The sequence below is a fragment of the Pleuronectes platessa genome, chromosome 6 (genome assembly GCF_947347685.1).
Source record: "Pleuronectes platessa chromosome 6, fPlePla1.1, whole genome shotgun sequence".
Lineage (NCBI taxonomy): Eukaryota > Metazoa > Chordata > Actinopteri > Pleuronectiformes > Pleuronectidae > Pleuronectes > Pleuronectes platessa.
This window is the reverse complement of record NC_070631.1, coordinates 24,744,278-24,758,832: the sequence shown is the minus strand read 5'-3', so window position 1 is coordinate 24,758,832 and position 14,555 is coordinate 24,744,278. Positions and strand designations below refer to the sequence as shown.

The window sequence follows — 14,555 nt, the reverse complement described above, 5'->3', positions numbered from 1 at the left end:
TCCTTATCTGTGACTAACTTGATATCTGCTAGGCAGTGTGTACATTGTGACACTGTCCAGTGTGTGCATGTGTGTGGTTCAAGTATTACTCATTTTAAATGTGTTTACACACTTACATTAAGGGGACTGGTCTTCCTTGTGGGGACAAAAAGCAAGTCTCCCAAACATAAAGCAACACATTTAAAGGTGAAGACACTTTTGAGGTCAAGGTAACGTTTATGTTTAGGTTAAGGTTAGATTTAGTTTTTGTTTAAGGTTCAGGCTCAGGTGACTGCAGTTTGCTTAAGGCCGTCCTTGATGCCACTGCAATGTAAAACTAATGAAAAGAGTGAACAAGGTGAGCAGGCAGAGAGAAGAGTGGCAGAGAGAGATGATGCTATTCTAGGTGAGGCACTCTGAGTCAAAGCACAGCACTGTCCCAGCAAACACTCACATCACCACAGTACATGTGCAGCCATAGCAACACCTGCCTCTTAGCCACTCACTTTCTATTCTATTCTTAGAATCGTCAAATATTTGTACCTTTTAACTTTTCAATTTCTAACTTCCCGCAATACTCATTAATTGCAGCGACTCAGTTTTGTTGGTGCATTTTATTTTTTTCCACTGTGAAACAGCAGCTAACTGTCTCCAGTGCCATGGAGTGTCCACAAGCAAGGAGCTAAATGCTGGTTCAAAATATATTAAACTGAAGGAAGAAAAACAAATGTGAGAGTGGGATTGTAACTGGAGGTGACACCGAACATTCAGCACAGCAGGTCAGACTGAGTTTGTTTAGTTAATAAAACTCTGTAGAAATGTCATGGTACACAAAATGTCAACCGAGAACCCAATAGCACAACACTAGAGCAGTTTAGATGTAGCAAGAGTTCAGGTTAAATTAACAAGCAGGGGTCAAAACCAGGCAGAGAGACAACGAGGGCAAACAAATCCAATAGGGAGCAGGCAAAAAGGGAATCCAGGGTCCAAGAAGGCAGTTCAGAACAGTGTTCAGGCAGAGCATAGAGACAAGAAACAACGCTGGAACGCTAGGAAACACACACTAGACAATCTGGCACAGTACACAGAAAATGGGCCGGTATATATACTGAGTGACTGATGGAAAGCAGGTGAGTCTGGGGTCGGGGCAGGCCAATTGGAATCCAGGGGAAGAGGTGATGCAGAGCAGTGGTGAGCGGCTGAGTTCTGAAACGACATGAGAGAGAGTACATGGCAAAGCAGAAAACAGGATAGCAGACAATGAAAATACTATAAAAGGCCTGAAGATGTGACAAGAAAGCAAACCAATAACCAGTATATCCTCCCAAGGGTGTACTGAAGCATTTCCATAGCACATACATAATAGTGGTTCTCAGACATGAAATCTAAAGATTGTCCCGAAGAACTGCGTGCAGACTTTTTCTGGAAATTGTCTTTCGCACATGAACAAAGCAGCAGGAGATTCTCCGCTCAGACATGTTCACAACAACACAGAAATCCTTTTGAAGCTTTCAGGTGAGGGATGGTTTTCTATTGCACATCGACACCAGGGTTGGCCCTTATCACCAAAAGCTTTCTTCATCAATGTCTGCTGTATTTATGGCACTGCTTTGTCATCCTGAGATGTGTTCTTTTAGCTTTTTTCATATGTTGCTTTAAAAAACAACATCAACAACACCCCCACTCGCTTGCAATGAATTCTCCTGCTGTTTTCTCACAGGACACTCTCCCGATTTTTCACCAGGGGGCTGGCAGGAGAAACTGCAGAGCCTTGTTATGGAAAATTCCACTGACCAGTGTCTAAGGTTGTGGAAATCCCCTGACTAGGTGTCTCACTCCTGCGACCTTGGCAAACAGGGAGTTTGCTATAGCGGACATTACTCAGGTCAGAAAAAAAAACAAAAAAAAACATTGAGCTTCTTCTATTTAGGGATACACTTTTAAAACAGCCACTAGAAGTGATATCAAGCAAAGATAATGCAGTAAAAGACTGTTCTTATAAACATGACCGATGCAAAACATGGTTTTAGGATCCGTGTTGATTTTAGCTCGACTTTTTTTCCTTCAAGTTTGCTTAAACACCAGGTATATTACAAGTTAGGTGATAATTGGGTTACTGAATTATTTATTATTTTCTTATTTGTATATATTCTTAATCAATGGTGAGATATTTTGGAAATGTGATGGGAGATTTAAAGATACAAGGTCCCTCTCCAACACAATAAAACATTTAAAAGATCAATGAAAGATTCAACATGCTCTGTGCCAAGGTAGGGTTGGTAATAAGACTTACAATAAGTGCATTCAACTCCGAGGGTACAGACCCAGTACCACAAGAATCAAGAAAGTACAGTTTCTTCAAAATAAAGCAAAACTACAAAGTGCTATAAGTAAGTGCCATTTAAGTGCTACTAAAGTGTTAGTTTCAAAAAGTTGTTAGTATTTTTTTTAATTATTATTCAAGGTATAGTCGGAAGAGGTGTGTTTTTAGTTTTCGGCGGAAGATGTGTAAACTTTCTGATGTACGGATGTCGATGGGGAGCTCATTCCACCATTTAGGAGTCCCAGTAGCACCAACAAAATCTTCTGGGGGAAAAAAGGCGATGTCTTTCGGAACTTGCAGGATCATAATATACATCCAATTATGACGTACCTGCCTCGGACATCCTTGCAACTCTGGATGAGTCTTCACAAACTGGAGAGACATACACCAGTGGCAGAGACCAAAGACAGAAACTATCCTGCAAGTCACGTACAAGTCGGCTTCCAGCTGTTTTTGGACACTGTATGTTCATGTTTTGTGGGGGCATAGCTTTGAAAAGAGGACTGATTGGAGGGGTGTTGGGCGGCATCGGTTCAATTTCTTAAAAATCTAACTAGAATCCATGCTTCTCATCTCACAAATAGTCTAAATGCCATTTGTCTAACTATAACAAAAACACAAAACAATTTTGTTCTTTATACATCAACCATAAAATGGATTTATTTCACCAGGAGGTCCAAACATATTTTCTGTGTTGCCCCAGGATGCATAGAAGATGTCAGTGTGTCATAGGAGTCCACTACTACAAACCAGAGTTTACAATCTATATGATCTTTTGTTTGACAAAAAAGCCATGTGCAGCTGTTATGTTACACAATATCAAAATGTGTAACAGGGACAATCTTACAATCTGTAAAGGAAAAGAGAAAAGAGGGAGAAAAGGCAGCTTAAAAAAATAATTCCATCTGGATTTTGAACAAATGTGTTTGTGGAGTTGAATAAAGGATAGTAAGGCTACTGGTATTGGTTAGTTTGGATGGAAAGGTAATAGTGTTTTGTGACAACGTTGTACTTTTCTCTCAAAGCAGAGAGATAAGGAAACGTTTACAAAACCACACTGTCAACATGTACTTTTAATAAGACTAGTATTCCTTATGTGGTTCTGGTTTGTGCGGTTGGAACTGGGACTCTGCCGGTGGTCTGGTGAGGGCTCCAGCACCTGACATTAAACACAGCTGAAGGGCCAAATGAAGGTTAATAGAAAAGGGGAAGAGGGGAGCAAGTTAATGGAAAAAAAGAGCCAAGTTTAGTGACCATCTCTGCAACCAAGCTGCTGCTCCTCAGAAAGCTGGACTGCTGTTGCGTTTTTGGATTAGACCATCTACTGCTCTCAGGGAAACACGTCCCCAATCAGTAACAGTATCTGCAGCTTTCAAGATCTTTGAGAGTTCTCTGCTTGATTTAGGAAGGTTTTTAAGTTCGCCCCTTTATTAGTGCCATCACAGACCACGCAAGGGTGAGAGGGAGAGTGGTAGTGGTGGTGGTGGTGTGGGGGGGAGTAGAATATTACATTTGACTTTAGAAAAACAAAACTCAGAAATTAGAAGTCCATATATAAGTCCATGTTTTCTCCTCCCTCAGAAGGGGCAGCAGGTTTCACGTGGCTGCACTACTCGGCCGCACCAGCAGGGATTGACCTTACACTCTCTGCACTTCACTTTAGCAGCTGAACGATGACGGCGTTGAGGAGGTTGGCCTGCTGGAGCGTCTGACTCTCGTCCGTCAGCTCCTTGTTGGGGAAGGTGGTCATGAGAACAAACTCTCTGGCGGCCATGGTAGGCCGGGCCGCGACCAGAAACTCACGCAGGTCAGACACCCTGATGGACACAACAATACGTTATGCAGGGTTCTTATTTCATAGCCTGAGTTCAGATCTTCAAAGAACATTTTGTTACTACATCAGCAAATTGGACTCCTTACAATCGATAAGGTCAAATCAATCATCAAATCAATCATTTTTACTGTACCTGATAGATCTTGCCAATCTGTGTTTTTTTTCATCATTCTTCCACTGTAAAATTCACCCCATCTCCTCTATGAACGTAAACTCTAACATATGGAGGTGTGTGCTCCAATTGTGTATAATCTACTGTAAGGGAAAATTCAACTGACCAGGTGTCTAACTGCTGTGGCCTTGGCAAAGAGGGAGTTTGCTACAGACGATGGACACAGCAGATAGACACAGAGGAGGATTTCATGTCTTTTTTTCATATTACGTTTTATGAAGCACCTCTTTGTATTAGTTCTGGCATGTCTTTTTTTCATATTGTCTTGTGAAACACCTCTATGTATAAGTCCTGGCTTTTTTTTAACTTGCAGCCAGTTGTTCCATTTTGAGCACCCGTATTAAAAAGACTCAAAAGCTATTCCAGTCTGGGAATTTCATTTTTCAAATCTCAAGATGCATTTCCATCACACTACTATTTGGCATAAAACATTTTTTTATGTAGATGTATTGATGATTGATGATTCAAATCTCAGGATAAAAATTGGTGCCATACACACACTACGTGCTGTCTCTGTTTGCTGCACCACCCTTCACCTTAAGACCCCAGAGATTATTTTTCATGTACAAGTTTATAATTCGCTTGTTTCACACACAGAGGATCTATTCATGCACAAAAACTTGTGGTGTTTTATCAGGGAAAGAGCTAATGATGCATTTTGGGTTTAAAAATGAGGAAACACCCAGCAGAGATGTGATTTTCAGCTGTTTGAAATGGCACAGTAAACATGCAGGAACACAAGTCTGTCACAGTCACCTGTGGGTATGGTTGAACTTTTGGACCAGCCTGCCACCATCAGCCAGTCGGATTTGAATGTTGGTGACGGGCTGGGAGGGGTCAAGGGCCACTGAGGTGCTGGCTTGGACCTCGTTGGCAGCCTGGTCCTGCTGGGCGGAGGCCGGAGCTGTAACCAACTCCGGGGTGGCACTACAAGGGTGGGGGAGAAGATAACACTTGATATTTTGTCGAGTCGTGGTCATGATGGATCATATTTACCAAGGATAATTTCTCTCAGTTTGTCAGTTGTAATATTTTAACATTTCTTTTATGTTGGAATGTTGTTTTTTAATACAGGTTCTCTCAACTAATCATTTGTGTTCTTGGTAGCTACCTTTTTTTCTTTAAAAGTATATTATTGGTCATTTTATTACAAACTTTTTTTTAGAAAGAAACACTTGAACCTAACAAAATAATCACATGTAGAGATATGTTATCTTTGCTGGATATTTTTTGGGGAGAATAACAATAATTTTAATTCCCAGCAGTACAAATATACAAATTCCCCCCACCCAAAAAAGAATCAACAGCCTGCTGCTGCACAATTTACTTTCAAAACAATCTCATTTTTAGTTAACATGACATTATCCCCTTTCACTAGTGGGCTTCCAATATAAATGAATGCAATCGTGTACAGCAGGTACGAAGAAATATGAACTTACCAACTGTAGACAATAGTTTTAACATAAATTTCATTATACAAACAGATATGAACTTAAAGACTTTGTGAGAAGACATTTGAATCCTGTGTAAGGCCAAGAACTGCTTTCAGTGGTTTTAAAAGGGTTTTTATGATTTATTTCTGCTTTGAGCTTACAAGTGATTTTTCCTGAGCTGCTCTCAAGATAAACCATCCACTTTGCTGTAAGCAGGTAAAGTTGCTTAGTATTCTTTACTTAATTATTCTAAGTTGGCATCTCATTCTATAAAATATAATCCCTGTGCTAAAAGTGAAAGAAGCTGCACAAAGTGGATATTAGATTTGTATTCACTCGATACAAAAAAGTGAAGAACGTAAAGCACATGTGCTATTTAAAATGTATGGCTGTTTTATATGTGCTGATATATTTTTAGACAGGACAAACAACTCTGATTGAGAGCTGAAGGTGCTCCAAGAGTTTGGAATTAAAGACCTAGAATTAGGATGATTCATTCCCATGTCGAGTAAGACTGGTTTACCAGCCTTTACTAACACTGAATTCAGCTGCTGCTTTTTGGAACTGCAAAGATTCACAAACCATGTTAAATAGAAAAATGAGTCATCAATCTCACCTTCCCAACTTCTGTCCTTCACCTCCAAAGGCCCTAAAAGTCAACTTGGGTTTGCTGAAGTCCTCATCCCTGTGGTCCTCCATGTCCAGGTTGACCTGGCCCCCTCGAGACCGCTGCCTCAACTCTAGGGGGATCTCTCTGCAGGGTGACAACCAACAGTATCAGGGGCTGAATGCTTTCAGTGTTGCTCATGTGTGCTGTTCAAGCAGACAATGGTGTCTCGTGGTGAAATATAGTTATGAGGACACTCATTGACATAATGCAAACCCTCAAACAACCGTTTCAATTTGTGAGGACCAGCCAAAATGTCCTCACATTTACGGTATTGAACCAAAATTGGCCCTCATAACTAAAGAAAGACGTGCACGCAAACACACAAATATAACATTAAAGACAGTGTGTTTTCTAAGGCCTAAGATGACCATATGTGTAACCTAGATGAAGTTGGCAGGATGTTCTCACCCCCTTCTGATTGCCTCGAGGAAGTTGGAATTTCCAGGATCGCTGTAGTTTCTGAGTTCTCCATTATCCAAACTGAAACCTGTCTTCCACAGTTTGAGCACCACGTGTACCTAAAACGGAGACACACACAGACACTAAATTTCAGGGCTTTCAAGACAAAATTAGGTAACAAGCCAGTGTGATAAAGTAACCAGCTATTAACGCTAATCTTAATTGATGCGTATTTAATGCATTTGCATCCCTGATTGTGAACATGTAAAGAATTATTATAGAAAAATAATTTGGTTTCTCTGAAGTTTTAGCCCAGTCTGTAAATAACTATTGAAATTTAAAACGACAAACTGAATCAAAGTCTTTGTAACTAAGAATCATTAGACCTTTTTTATCATCTTAGATTTATTTAGCATCACCTTCACTGTGAAGCAGAGGTGGGAAACAGACCATATATTGTCAGCAAGACAGTTTGTATCTAGTAAATGATTTTGACTTGCTCGTAGGTCAGAAAGGGTTTTTCATTGCAACCATGCAAACGTATTCTGCTGATCCACACAACTTTTCCCCCTCAGTCGAACAATCTAGTAGATATTTTCTAGTTTCTAGTGAGCACAGCTGCTTTTTCAAAATGTCACATTTCATTTTGATAGACCTTGATGATCCTTAAGTTTAAAGGTTCAGACATAATTGAACACGTGGCAACTAAATGTTTCATGAGCAGCTGTTTGTTGTCTGTCGATACAAGGGCTGAAGAAGTGACCGTCCAACTGAAAAAGATCTCCCACGCAGTTATTTCAAAAGTGAAACAAAACCAACTGTTACTGTACTGAAAGTAGTATCCATTATTTAATTTCAAATTGAAGAACAAAATGTGTTTGTCCCCATACAAGGTTTAAACTATTTCTTAGTTTGTGACTCTGCTCATGTGATGTTACAGAGCTAAACCATTTAAGCTTGACCTGTTCCTTGAACTCAAGTGCCCCAGAAGAGAATGCGATACATGACCATTTAATAGATACTGTAAAGATGTAAGAGTCCTTAAATCACATGTAAATGAGAGAGGAGACCACAGGTAGGTCTACCTTCTCTCAACGGTAGTTTGTAGGATGTGCTGAATGACCAAGTCAAAAGTAAGATTGCATGTCGTATGGGTTTTCCGGATACCAATGCTAAACCGATATATACATTTTCTTCAAAAAAGCACCAAAGAGGGACATTAACAAGCTCTTCAGGAGAGGTAAACCCCGCAGAGCAACCAGACCTTGCTCTGTCTCCCCATCCACCCTGAAGCACTGTGCTGTCAGCTGTCTCCATTGCTCAGACATTTTTGACATGTCAGGTGCCAAACTAAACCTGTAAACTGAACAAGGAAACCTCTAACTTTATGTATTATTTGAAATATTAAGGTAGGCTCGTAACAATTTTTCACTACACTGGCTTCCGGTTAAATCTAGACTAGAATTAAAAATTCTCTTCCTCACCTTCAAGGCCCTTAATAATCTGGCACCATTATACCTCAAAGAGCTAAAATATAAAATATAATTAAATTTGCTTGATTGAAATTGTCATCATTGTGAAACCATTTTAAATATAATATTCAGTCAGACGATTGAATTAGAGTAAACAATATTAAAATATCCAAAATAGATCAAACAAACCAAGGACAATCAAAACAATGAATTGAAGGGACCAACATTTTTCCTTGCTTACATTTGAAACATTTGACACAGATTACGTTACCAGCTCAGTAAACAGGATGGTTATTATTTATTTACATGAGCTTTTAGCTTTATTGTATTAGGTTAGTATTCCCACGTTTCCTGTAGGATTGTGTGCTGGTCTGCTCATCCCTTTCGCTCTTCACACAGACGATCATAATTATTTAGTTATGAATCAATGGTTTTGCATCATAAATCCGGTTTGTTCTGGTCACTAAACACTCATCTTGTGTGTAGCAGAGAGTGGGCACAAAATGCTGGGCTGTAACTCAATGTGTTAAATAGTGTCTCATAAATTCTTGAACTACTCAAGGAAAATGTTTAGACCGATCACATGTAAGCTTGGAATGGGGTCACACAAGCAGTCAAACACGGTGCATCCCTCTGTTTTCAAATGGGTCCTGTGAATCACTCGATGCCCCATTAACTTTGTCGTGTTCCTCCCTTTACACAGAATTGTTTTCAAACATTTTTCTGACGTCCCTGGTGTCAGAATCATTTCTCATGAAACACAGCCCCACTTTTGAACATTTAGCTTTAATAATTTTTTTGTCGTGTCAACTTGTGTTGGACGTAGCTATTAGCTAACAAGTAGGCCAACGTTGCCAGAGCCATGTAGATTATGATGCTACCAGAGTTAAGTGTAATGTTAACTAGCCACATGTGGTAATGTTTCCTGTTGCCAGTAAGCAGGCAGCTTCAGTACAGAGCTCAGGCACCAAGACGAGGCACTGAAATCAGCATTGTTATTCGGTCCAGTAGGTAGCCTCCATGTAAGAACTGGTGCCTGCCCCTAACCCTGGTGTCTCATAGTGCCAAAGGTTCATGATACAAAACAATAACTGAAAAAAAGTCCATCAGGATGTACACTCACATCCTGCTGGTTGCCGCCGGCAGCGCGTCTCTCTCCAGACACATAGGCGGACTCCTCCTCAGGAGCTGCTCCTAGCCTGTAACCTCCCCCCAAAAAGGCCTGGGTGATGAGAGGTGATAATAAAAATACAATAAGAGTCAATGGGATTGGATCACCAAGAGGAAGGACAATTACAAACAAAAAAGACGGTCCTAAAATTGCCCAAACCAAATCTAAATATACAGGACTGTCTCAGAAAATTAGAATATTGTGATAAAGTTCTTTATTTTCTGTAATGCAATTAAAAAAAACAAAAATGTCATGCATTCTGGATTCATTACAAATCAACTGAAATATTGCAAGCCTTTTATTCTTTTAATATTGCTGATTATGGCTTACAGCTTAAGAAAACTCAAATATCCTATCTCTAAATATTAGAATATCATGAAAAAGTATACTAGTAGGGTATTCAACTAATCACTTGAATCGTCTAATTAACTCGAAACACCTGCAAGGGTTTCCTGAGCCTTGAAAAACACTCAGCTTGGTTCAGTAAACTAAATCACAAGTATGGGGAAGACTGCTGATCTGACTGCTGTCCAGAGGACCATCATTGACACCCTCCATCAGGAGGGTAAGACACAAAAATAAATTTCTCAAAGAGCAAGCTGTTCACAGAGTGCAGTTTCAAAGCACATCCACAAAAAGTCTGTTGGAAGGGGGAAATGTGGCAGGAAACGCTGCACAACCAAGAGAGATGACCGCAGCCTTAACAGCATTGTGAAGAAGGGTCGCTTCCAGAATTTGGGGGAGCTTCAAAGACAGTGGACTGAAGCTGGAGTCCAGGTATCAAAAGCCACTGTTCACAGACGTGTCCGGGAAATGGGCTACAATAGCCGTATTCCCATGGTCAAGCCACTTCTGAACTCAAGACAACGGAAGAAGCGTCTGACTTGGGCTATGGAAAAGAAGCACTGGACAGTTGCAGAGTGGTCCAAAGTCCTCTTTTCAGACGAAAGCAAGTGTTGTATTTCATTTGGAAGTCAAGGCGCCAGAGTCTGGAGAAAGGCTGGAGAGGAGCAAAATCCAAGTTGCTTGAAATCCAGTGTGAAGTTCCCACAGTCAGTGATGGTTTGGGGAGCCATGTCAGCTGCTGGTGTTGGTCCACTGTGTTTCATCAAGTCCAGAGTAAATGCAGCTGTGTACCAAGAGATTTTAGAGCACTACATGCTTCCGTCTGCTGAAAAGCTCTATGGAGATGAGGATTTCATTTTCCAGCATGATCTGGCACCTGCCCACAGTGCCAAAACCACCAGTAACTGGTGTACTGACCATGGCATTACTGTCCTCGATTGGCCTGCCAATTCCCCTGACCTGAACCCCATAGAGAATTTGTGGGGTATTATGAAGAAGAAGCTGAAAGACACCAGACCCAACAATGCAAATGAGCTAAAGGCCGCTGTTGAAGCATCCTGGGCATCCATAAACCCTAAGCAATGCCACAGGCTGATTGCCTCCATGCCACGCCGCATTGATGCAGTAATCCGTGCAAAAGGATTCCCAACCAAGTACTGAGTGCATTAATGGACATTTTCAAATGTTTGATTTTGTTTTGCTGTTATAAATCTTTTTTTTACTTGGTCTGAGGAAATATTCTAATTTTTTGAGATAGGATTTTTGAGTTTTCTTAAGCTGTAAGCCATAATCAGCAATATTAAAAGAATAAAAGGCTTGCAATATTTCAGTTGATTTGTAATGAATCCAGAATGCATGACATTTTTGTTTTTTTTTAAAATTGCATTACAGAAAATAAAGAACTTTATCACAATATTCTAATTTTCTGAGACAGTCCTGTACATAAACTTCATCTACTATTAAGAGATTGCTCTGATGAGCTTTCTCTTACCTTGGCTTTACTGGTCTCTCCTGGACCTTTCCCAGCCCGGTCCAGAGGCACAGCTCCATGTTCTCTGGCTCCTTTGAAAAGATCCTCCACCACCTCATTGGAACTCTTCTTCTTGGGAGGCCCAACGATCTGCTGCCCACTGCGCTCTGATCCCCCTGCGAAAAACCTGGAGGGTGACATAAGAGGGTGAATATAATGTGAAAATAAAATGAGTGATCAACTGAGTCAAATAAGGAAAATAGTCATAGACGTCAGCATAGTCTTAGCGACAGAGAGAGAGAGATATAGAGAGAGCGCAGCCGACGAAAATCCGGTCAATGATATGAATATCTTAATTTATTATCTAAGGCAGCAGGGCTCCATCTGATTGGCCAAATATATTGACATACAGAGCTTGAAGTTCAAGCGGTCTTTTGGATCATGCTGCCCTAATATAATATAATAATATAATATAATATAATTTATGTATAATAGATTCTAAATAAAACAATTAATGTGTATTAGTTCGGCTTGCTGAGAGACTGCAATCTAAACGGACAAATTCCATTAGCACCATCACACAGTCCCTTAATAGCCAGTCCACTGCACTGCTCCAGCAGGACAATATGATGAGGCTGCAGAAAAAACGTTAATGACCTGTCCACAATGAATGAGGTGAAACCCTCAAATAGTTAGGTACATTCTGGACTAACACCCACTGAGTGAGACTTTCTACCATACAAACACTGTGGATGTAGAGCACAGACATAACGCTTCGTAAAACTTTTGAACTTTGTCCCAACGAGAGCTAATCTTAATACACAAACCGAGCAGTCATTACATGTATATATTTGTCCCTGCGTGCGTCTATATCAATCCCTGATTCACTCAAAGGTTGACACTCAATCTCTACCAGGGCAATGAATGTTTTTCTAACCCTACCATCACTGTTAAAGACTACTGATAAACAAACAGACAATGCAGTTAATGTAACTCACCTTTGACCTTCTTCCTCGTCACTCTCTTCCTCTGCCTCATGCATCAGCTCTCTGAAGGAAGTCACTCTGGGCTGCGAGCTGATATTAAAGAAATAGACTGGGTTCATGCATTTAATTGAATGTCGTTAAATTCTACATATGATAGGAGGAGTGAGCCAAGTCTTTGTACTGATGTGGATACCGTGGCAGAGAATTAATAAAAGACAATACAAACACACCTTGGACCTGCAGAACGAGAGACCGAGGAGCCTCCCTCAGGTTGAGGGAGCGTCACTATGTCGTCATCAGCTCCGTCCTCAAAGAAACTGGCGAGTGCGAGCTGTAAAGAGACAAAGGTAACAAGTCAACAGATGCATTCCACTTAACGTGGCTCTGCTCAGTGCTGACGTAACATGATGCACACTGCTGTTAACACAGTGCATACTGGTTGGAAGAGCAGATATTGTCCTCTGGCTGCAGCACCTGGAAAACTCTTGTGTTTTTATTCTAGAAATCCAAATGCATTATCAGCCATTTGTTTCTCTCCAAAGACATAGGATGTATTCAATGTTGTTCTGGTATTTTTTTTACTACAGTTTTAATTTTCAGCGTAAAAAACTTTTAACTAAGGAGTTTGTTGGTGCTTAATAAATTGTGAACAAGAACTTGTTAAGGACATAAACAAACTATACAAGAAAAAAAGATTAGTGGAGGTTTTAATGAAAGTACGTGTATGTATAATCTTTTAGATTAATATTAATTAATGGGGCACGGACTTAAGAGGCATACGTCAAACAACAAGCTGAGAAATGAGTAATACAGGTTTTCATTTTTACTCTCAAGTCTATGGGTCTCAATGAAACAAATGAATAAACATGTTCTCTCTCTAACAGGGTCCTCTGACACATATCACTGACTTTTCCCTCATATGTGTTCATGAAACAAGACACTGATTTAGGTGAGATGTGTTTTCGACTCACTGACGCTAAGGGAAGAAAATGCGTTTAGTCCTCCCGTGCAGCCGCAGTCTGAGCAGGTCCAGCTCAAACGCATCTAACATCATCTTCATCCTGACATCTCACTGTCTGTCTAACAGGTGACATGTGTGATCACCTCAGTAACTAAGTCCTGTCTGTTCTCTACACAGGACTGCTGTTTACAACATGGCACCGCAGCTGATTCATGTACTTTCTCTTTCTAACCGGAGAGAAAATGAACAACAACAGTCTCTGTTTTATGCTCTATGTATCTCACTCACAGTAGGATGACAATACGAGGGGTTAAGTGTCCGACTTCATGTTCCTGCCTTCAGACACTCACTTCAACAGCATTAGTAGCTAATCGGAGTTGTAAGCTAGGTTTTTAACATTAACCCAGGCTAACGCTAGCTAGCACGGCTCAATGGACGCAGTCTAGCGTCAGCCACACTTAACGGCAGATCATGTTAAATGAGACAACGGGGAAGGGACTTCTCCAAGCTATGACCGTGTCGGCTGACGAGCAGCACATCAGTTTGGTTGTTGGTGACAGAAAGCGACCGGGCCATTGTCAAAGGGTGACTTGCACAAATTACCGGCAACAAGGGCTAGCTTTAGCCGGCGAGCTATCCGACTGACACATGAGATGTTGCCGCCGTTTCCTCGGGACTGGCCGCAGAACGCTGAACCGCAACTCGGCGGAAAGGCAAAGAAAGGACGTACCTGCAGGTTCCAGCCGGCGGACTCCAGGAAAAAGCGGGCTCTCTCCTCGTCCACATCGGTCACAGCGACGAACTCCCTCACTGACTCCTCTTGGCTCGCCATTTTGATTTGCTCCTCCGCCGACTCGTCCGGCTCCACCTGAGGAAACAAGCAACAGATGATGGTTCCTATGTGGTGTCACGGCAGGAATCATCATCTAAGAGGCGTAGACACACATATAATGTATAATAACATGACTGAACTGTGTAGTAAACACGTTTATATAATTTTTACAAGAATATTTGGGATTATTTATTTTAAAAGTCCACAGTTTGATCACATTCACGATTTGTGGCGTTGTTATTGATTGACCACTAGGTGGCAGTCTATCCACGGGTTACACAATAATTTATGCGCTTTGTCTGTGTAGAACAAAAGGTCTGAAGCGTTGACTCGGGGATCACAGAAGATTTGCATTAGACTTGTGATTTAAAGTCTTTATGTTTGCCAAAAGGAACTGAGGAGGATCTGAGCAGCAATACAAATTGAATTGGAGAAGTTATTGCCAGTGATGTTAGAATATGTGAGTAGGCTTATTGGATACCAAGCAGTCTTTTTGTACATTAATCA

General features: G+C 40.8%; 1 protein-coding gene across 1 annotated transcript; it reads right to left on the bottom strand.

The window, feature by feature from the left end:
- Window positions 1-2,928: 2,928 nt before the first annotated feature.
- On the bottom strand, window positions 2,929-14,080 carry nsfl1c (NSFL1 (p97) cofactor (p47)). Its single transcript, XM_053425091.1, has 9 exons — window positions 13,947-14,080; window positions 12,486-12,586; window positions 12,268-12,345; window positions 11,291-11,456; window positions 9,406-9,504; window positions 6,820-6,929; window positions 6,358-6,495; window positions 5,065-5,235; window positions 2,929-4,119 (listed from the first exon to the last, which is right to left on the bottom strand). The coding sequence occupies exons 1-9, from the start codon at window positions 14,046-14,048 to the stop codon at window positions 3,957-3,959; spliced, it is 1,128 nt and encodes a 375-aa protein (XP_053281066.1). The 5' UTR covers window positions 14,049-14,080; the 3' UTR covers window positions 2,929-3,956.
- Window positions 14,081-14,555: the final 475 nt, after the last annotated feature.